General features: G+C 46.1%; 2 protein-coding genes across 2 annotated transcripts in view; one reads left to right on the forward strand and one right to left on the reverse strand.

Moving 5' to 3' along the window:
• The window catches only part of SARC_07179 (hypothetical protein), a 7,650-nt gene extending 5,332 nt beyond the window's left edge, over positions 1–2,318 (forward strand). Inside the window, exons 6-8 of the mRNA XM_014298890.1 lie at positions 759–919; positions 1,509–1,704; positions 1,917–2,318. Of these exons, the coding sequence (XP_014154365.1) occupies positions 759–919; positions 1,509–1,704; positions 1,917–2,222 (663 nt within the window). The 3' untranslated portion in view covers positions 2,223–2,318. The remainder of the gene's footprint in view (positions 1–758; positions 920–1,508; positions 1,705–1,916) is intronic.
• An 81-nt stretch (positions 2,319–2,399) lies between these two features.
• Positions 2,400–7,389, reverse strand: SARC_07180 (hypothetical protein). The gene is made up of 4 exons (XM_014298891.1): positions 7,086–7,389; positions 6,206–6,392; positions 5,717–5,971; positions 2,400–5,520 (listed from the first exon to the last, which is right to left on the reverse strand). Exons 1-4 carry the CDS (start codon positions 7,367–7,369, stop codon positions 3,370–3,372), a joined length of 2,877 nt encoding a protein of 958 aa, XP_014154366.1. The 5' UTR covers positions 7,370–7,389; the 3' UTR covers positions 2,400–3,369.
• Between the last annotated feature and the right edge of the window lie 586 nt (positions 7,390–7,975).

A 7,975-nucleotide genomic window follows, 5' to 3' on the forward strand; every position in this document is an offset into this window, starting at 1 on the left:
TATATACATATGTATGTATGTATGTATATATTGATGGGAATATGTACATATACATATACTTACACACAGATATATACGTAACCGAATACATAAAATCAAATTGATATAGACTTATAAATACACACATACTTATAAATACACACATACATGAACACATAGATAATGCAAACACAAATGCAAACATACACACAAGTATCAAACATACACACATATATACACAAACATAAATTCATAATACCTAATACATACATGTGAGTGTGAATGTGAATGTGAATGTGAATGTGAATGTGAATGTGAATGTGAATGTGAATGTGAATGTGAATGTGAATGTGAATGTGAGCGTGAGCGTGAGTGTGAGCAAGAATGTATGAGTTAGAGTGTATGAGTATGAATGTGAGTGTAGGTGCGAGTGTGAGTGTGGGTGTGAGTGAGTGAGAGCGTGTACGAGTGTGTATTTTATGGTGATATGGCTATTAGGGCGTGTAATATTGAATTCAGTCCGTACTGGTGGCTGAGAAATATTATACTATTTACATAGTACTTTTAGTCTGAATATGAACAAATTAATTACCCCTATGATTATAGCGATTTATCTTCTTTTGTCAAATTAGCAAAGTCTGGCTCTCCGCTTATTTCGTATACATCTGTTACTGGTCAGATTGCGATTCGAGCTGTTCTAGTCCAGTCATGTTCACGCTGTTGATATATGCCATAGTTGTTCTAACTAATACATATTGTACTTTCCTATGCCTCTCCAGGACATCGCCGCTCAACAGGCGGCAGTGCAAAATTACAACCGCACATTCCTAGGCCAAGTGGGTATATTCCTGAAACTTTGTTTACTGATGTACGTCTTCGGCCGGGAGGCTACCACCAAGAAGCAGATCATGCTGACGATTTCCGCATTTATAGTCTTTCTGTAAGTGCTTGATGCACTGTGGCATATCGCGTATCTGCATCTATGAGATCATGCAATATATCTTTCCTTGGCACTATAGCTCAGGAATAATATGTTGTCTGGAGGCCACGGGTTCTGTTGCTTTTTTAATAGGCAGTGAGAGGCAATCATCCCGGTTTGGTCGAAGTGTGTTGGTATGAACAATGAAAAACTGAGCCCTCAGCCCGTGATGTCAGTGCGAGTGTACATAGGATCTATGCGAATAGTGCGAAGCTTGCCGGGTGACAGGTTGCATGTGTCAGGCATTTGCTTTCAAAAGTTCTTTAGCCTATTCATGATACCGTAATTATTTTGTGATATGCGGGGGCGTATGCTTCCGGATTTATATTTCGTTGATGCACGACAATATTAATTTGTGCAAGTTCGGACGGCTTGTAGTTATTTTATCGTTTTGAAACTTGACCTTTCACTTCATAGAAGTACATATCGAACGAGGAGTTTGTATTTGTGCGATATTGTGAAATAGTCATCATATAGTAAACTTTTTTCTACATTGTTTCGAACATGTTTGACTCAATTCTGATATATAAAAACGTCTAAATACTAACAGATATCAAACGGGGAGGTTAGACTTCATCATCACCACATTCCGACCGCCTCCTCCAGCCGTTCCCACCACTACAGCACCTGCACCTGCACCCGAACCCGCATCTGCTAGCGATGATCACACCGAAGGCAATACAGACGGGGCTTCTTCGTCAAGTTCTACCGACAGCAGTAGTAGCGGCGGTGATAGTAGTGAAAAGGTACGTGAAGTGTATTCGTTGTAGGTTTTAGGAACGCATTTGTGTATCCTTTTCGCCAGTGCAAGCTTGGTAGTCCTCGATCGAAGAAGTCGCTGGTGCCATGATTGTACACATAAATTTTCATACACATCCACTGTACTGGTGTAGTTGAATTGTATCGCTGCAGCTTCTCAATAATTATGTTTGTTCGGGGTTCTTGATGTCATCTACAGGGAAAGGCGAAGTCAGAAAGAGCTACATCTACTCAACATCCGCTCAGCCGACAAAACTCGCCGACTGTACAGACTTCAGAGCTCTCAACAGGTAGGGCAGAAGATATTCTTGCTGGCAGCGATACTCCAGATAGCACACAGACTGAGGCTGCAGCCGTAGTAGAACCTCGACCGTCGCTACTGCACGAGATCGAAACGTTTCTCTTCAATTTCGTATCGTCTCTATTACCGTCCGCACAAGCGGATGGGAATGCCATCCCGCCCGAGGTGGAAGATAATGGGCCAGCTGGCAATATATTTGGTTAGTGACAGTTGACACTAGAATGAAGAAAACTATACAAAATCTAGTAAATCACTTCAAGGAATCAATAAAGGGGCAGCTACTTCCCACTCGTTACCGTTCTTCATATATTCGTATCCTATTTTGCGTTATGAACCTATATTATTTCACTCTTAAAATCAAGTACATGAGAAATCAATTGATACGGCAGAAGTTTATTTTTTTGGTAGATGTTTTGGTAGATAATGTCTAAGATGACAGGAATGCCAGTTACAGCGCGCACTGAGCAATCAGATGATGTGATGATTACAAATACAAGACTTCAATATCGGTAAGACAACAAATCTGATTAACTATTGCGGAAGCAAAGCACAGAACATTCTTAATGATTTACTATTCAGTGAGCTCTACAAATATTGATGTGCTCTACTCCTGAGCATGTGAATCGAACTCTCAAACTTAACAATTAACTACCCCCACACTCGGACCACGGGCCGCTTGGGTTTACTCCCTGTAAGTATCGAAAACACAGTGTACTCTTATTCACAGTGAGGGATTGGCGTATTCTGAGCCACTGAGTTCAGTGGGAGTGTTAACATACACCAAAACGCTTAGCATGCACTACTTGGTTGAATCGACGTGGCAACCTATGCTGCGAATACGCCAGTGTCGCCGAAGAGCCCTGGGCGTTATATCCACCGCGCCTTAGAAGAACTCCGGATCTTCTTACTACCAAAAATACGCATGCTGGGGTATAGCACTACCATTGTCCCGTGTGCCGATCATGGATTCTACAATAACGCTATGTGGCAAAACACCCGGACCAGTTACACCCCTGGAAGTGTAGTAAAGACCTAGTCATTCTGAAACCGTGCTACCAGATTATGTCCACCCTATTCACCCTCCCCTCCCTTATTCAATCGCCTACCCACTATATATACATACGCTCAGCAGTCGAAAGTTGTTTGCGGAAGGAGGGGGGCGAGTGCACGCGTTTGTGTATACATACAGGACGCAACAACTCGCAACCGTAGCAACGGCGTCCACCGGATATCAGCAAAGCACCAAAGCTTTACTTGAACTCTCACTCAATTGCCCCGACACATCCGCAGTATCACATATTTTACAAGCACAACCCCAAACATATCCACATCAGCAGAGATTGCGGTTTATTCAATGCATCGACGACATGCTCGTCACCTCCGGGCTCTGCAGCAGCTCCACAACCTTATCATGACCACCCACAACCGCAATATCCACCGGCAACAGTCCATCGGCCGCCCGCCGCATGTTCACATCTGCGCCCAGCCACAGCAGCATTTGCACAGCGATGAGACACCCTTTCGCACACGCCAGGTGGAACGTTGTGCCAGACTCCGGGCTCTCCTCGGACATAGGGGTTTTGAGCACCTCGATTGAACGCCTACCTGCGCCGACCATAGACACGGTAGCGGCATACATCCGGTTCATATTGTCACTGTTTACGCACTCGACAAGCTCTTGTACATCTTCTTGTTGGGTGCGCTCGACCGTATCGGTTAAGAACTTTTTCTCGATGTACTTAGCCCTTATAAAGGCCTCCCTGGTTTGCCTGTCAGACCGGGGGGTGGGCACAACCACGTCAATCCCCTCCGCCCCCCCCTTGTTGACCCTGCTTTCCCACTGAGCCTTAGAATTTTTGTTGCCAATCACCTTCATCAACTCCACCACACTCGCACTCCAGTCGTCGAGCGCCAGCGATCTAACCCGCGACACGTGTACACCCAGATTGCGATGTATACCAGAACACTCGATGCAGATCAAGATGCCCAGATTAATACTCGCCCACTCGGGATTGAGTGTACCACACTCTGCGCACACATCATTCCCAGCTACCTGGTGGATCGCATCAATCGCTGCATCCAACTCAGCGCCCGTGACTCCACTCCGCTTGGCCGATATGTTGCCAGTTAGACCTTCCAGAATCTGGTCTTGCAGTATCTGCATCCACTCGTGCTTTTCGCTGACGCTCTGGCACATGAACGTCCAGCTCTTGCCCTCCAGCGATACAATGCGTATCCCCAGAGAGGGGTCGTACTGTGACACCCCGCTGTGTTGGCGCATAGTGGCGGGATCGTTTGCAAATGTGGGTGTCATATTCGTCGATACACCTCCAGAACCTCCAGGCGATTCTCCAGTCTCGCCAGCTGCGCTCAGTGCATTGAGGCCCTCAGCAGCGTCGTGCACGCTACCTTTGCGTTTGAACTGTGTGCGTGCACGCCGTTTGCCCTGGCTGATCATCCCGGAGCCCTGGTTATTCATTTTGGACTGCTTGCCACCGTCTTTGTCTTTATCCTTATCCTTGTCCTTGCCGTCCTTCTTTATGCTTGTGGTGCTTGTGGTAGTCGAGTCAGGGACAAACGAGATGTTCTGGTCGGATCCGGTCGGCGTCTGCGTGGTAGAATGCGAATAAGACCGTGCATGTGACGAAACGTTTGTGCCAGCCCTCCCGTCGACATGTTCCACACCGGAGTCAATGCCACTCGTATTCCCGCCGTCATACGATTCGCTCCGCATCACCCCATCCTTCATCACCTCCTCAAACGGTGCGTTTGTGACTATGGGCGCTGTGGCGGCGCATTTGCTGCTCGTATGCGCATTGCCTGCGTATGCCTGCTGGTCCGTCTTCTTCCTGGTCGCCGTGCCCGAGGTCGGACCAATTGAGCTGTGTTTGAACCCCTTCTGCAGGGCATTCCCATTGGCCACCACCATATCACTATTCAGCAGCGTGGTACCCGGTGTGACTGTGCTCTGTGAGCGCGTATGCTTTTCCTTTGTCATGCCGGGTATCACCCCAAAGGCGTTCTCGTCCGCTTCGTGCAGTGTTTCTGTAGTAGCAGGCATAAGACCGGTAGCATCCAGACTCAGTCCGAGACTCTTGCTGCTAACTGTGGCAGCCGGTGGGTCTGTTTTGGCAGTAGGCGAATACGGGGCGGTGTTGGCCGGGGGGGGTGGCGGTGCTCTGCGAGTGGCGGGTGTCATGGCCAGAGGCTTCACGGAGCAGTGCTTGAGATCAATGACCTTGGAGCTCTCGTCGTTGTAGTAGTCGAGCACGGAGGAGTAGTACAGCAACAGCCCCTTACCCACCACACAGTACTTCTTACGCCACTCTTTGACCACGTTGTCGCCCTGTTTAAACAGCCACCCTTGCTTGGCTGGGATGGTTCGATGGGGTCGCGGTAGATTGCGCGTGAGCATGTTTGCATTGCCCCCGCCCTTTTTATCTTTGTTCTGCCCCCCCATCACTTTGAACTTGTCGCGTTTGGTTTTGGTCGCAGCTTGTGCCTGTGTGAGCGATACAAGAATTTAGATTAGCAGTCACATGCAGAGACACGTACGATGTCCTCTTAAAAAAGCCCTCCTTATTTCAGACCGAACTAAATACCTCTAATTACCCAGTTCACAACCCAGCAAGCAAGTTCGAATAAATATAGCAATGCATAGAAGCAAGATACAGCCGGCGTCTCGGTATATAACTGACCTGCAACTCTTTGCCCTTCTGTGCCGCTCGTACGGCCTCCTGGAAGACCATGCTTACATGGTATCCGGTTCGAGCACTCGTCTCTATGTATGGAATCTGGTTCATGTCGTGAGCGAGACGTTTGCCCTCGACCATTGGAATGGCACGTTGAGTGCCCGGATCATTTGCGTCTTGTGAATCGTCTGCTTGCGTTCCGACCAGTAGCATTTTAGCGTCTTCTTTGTAATGATGTACCCGTTGATAGATGCTGGCGGCCTTTTGGTTGAGAGACAAGGTGATAATGGTTGTGTATGAAAAGGCAGCGACTCACAAGTATGTATGCTGCATCCTTATCCACATGCGCTATGCTCTATTTGACGAGAACACTACTCGCCTTACGCAGTCAGTGTGGGCGAAATCATCAGATATAATGACGGGTGATGACAATAACACGGCACATAACAGATTTTCGATACGTGACTTCATTCCTCAGCACAATCGAAGTCAAACCTTATCAAAGGATTCTTTGCTCTTCACGGTGAAAACCAGAATGACGGCCTCAGCCCATGACACCACCTGCGGTGAGGGGAACCCATTGTGTACCGCAACGGCCAGTTTGATTGGCTTGTTGTTTAACACGACCTTCTCCTCCATCTTTTCACCACTCAGAGGTCGCAATTCGTTGTTGACACGATCTCTGGATAAGTGTCAGCAAATTAAGCAAACTAGTCAGAAGTCACATCGCTGATAGTGTACCATACCTTGTTGGCAGACTGAAACGCATAGTGTTATATAATATGTAGATGAACCCTGCACTATGTGGAGTACTTCAGGCGTATTAGACAACAGATCTCCATAAAAAACTCAGTTCGATACCATGTAGAATTCGCGTCGGCAATAGAGCGGCGGAACAGCACTGGACAGGATTGATATACGATGTGATACGTGCTGTTATATAGTCTATCACACACTAATGTCCGCATCATGTGGGTTAACGCAGCACCCTGCCATTGCGCATGAATAACTTTTGTATGGGCTGTAATTGCTCAAATGTAGCAGCGCAAATATTGAATCTGTAATAATGTGATCTACTGTCTGAATGGCAATTCCATGTAAACAGCACTTTTCGGCTCTAATTTCAGCAATGCCAGCCTAAATCTATACCTGCGCACCCATGATACCCGAGATTTCCACACACATCCACACTATGCAAATACTCACATGCATACCCCCAAAATAATCCACGAAATCGCCCATAGATACACCAGTATCTGTCCTGCCCTGGACCAAATACTGCGCTGATTAGCTAAAGACAAAACTTAGAACATCCTGGTTCTGCCTTATTGAGTTTTGCATATAGCCGGTATATCTACAGATACACGATACTTACCCCAAATCTGTACAGAAGTCCCCATGCACTAGCCGGCGCACCAATGACAGCTTACCAGTCCGCCCACTCCCGATGATTAGAAGTTTAAAATCCGGATTAAACATCTCTTCCTTTCGGTTGAAAACCACCGCCTCAACCGCGTCCAACCGTTTCATAACACACGAACGACCATAACCATCTACTATTCGTTCAGTGATTTCTGCTTTAAGTTTTTCGAATGCCTTCCGTATAGCGTCCATGCGCTCCATCTCGGCACGGATGCCATCGATGTCTAAAGTAGCCATCGTGACGGGCGGGTATAGCTGTATGCGATTAAGAAAGAATCCGATTGTCAGTACGAGCTTTCAAACAATAGCATATCTTAGTAGCTGAGATTCATCCTGGTCTGAGTACTTCCGATCGGAAAACGAAGCTCAATTAAAGCTGGGTGTGAATGATGAATAGTTTCTAGCATATAGCAAAACACATCTATGCAAATCAGCAATGATAAATGTTTACCACACGAAACATACAACACGGCTCGATTGACCGTGCAGATACATCTGGTTATCATTTTTGGTTATTTAAAAACATCAAAATAGGCTGACATAGTGTTTCATCACTAACAATTAACCTGCCTATTCGACTCGAAATTTTGCATAGTGGGGATAGTCATGACGACAGCCACCAATAAACGTTATCGAATTCCTAAATTCCAGAACAGAGTCAAAATAATTTGAACTGAACAAGAGGACAACACGATTATAAGACGAAATCTATGAAAGCAGTGCAACAGTCATTTTACAGAGACGGCAATTTGCTCATTGATCTTGCATGAAACATTTGTACTATATATATATATATATATATATATATATATTATATATATACTACACTATATATATATATAT

This window comes from Sphaeroforma arctica (assembly GCF_001186125.1).
Source record: "Sphaeroforma arctica JP610 unplaced genomic scaffold supercont1.551, whole genome shotgun sequence".
NCBI lineage: Eukaryota > Ichthyosporea > Ichthyophonida > Sphaeroforma > Sphaeroforma arctica.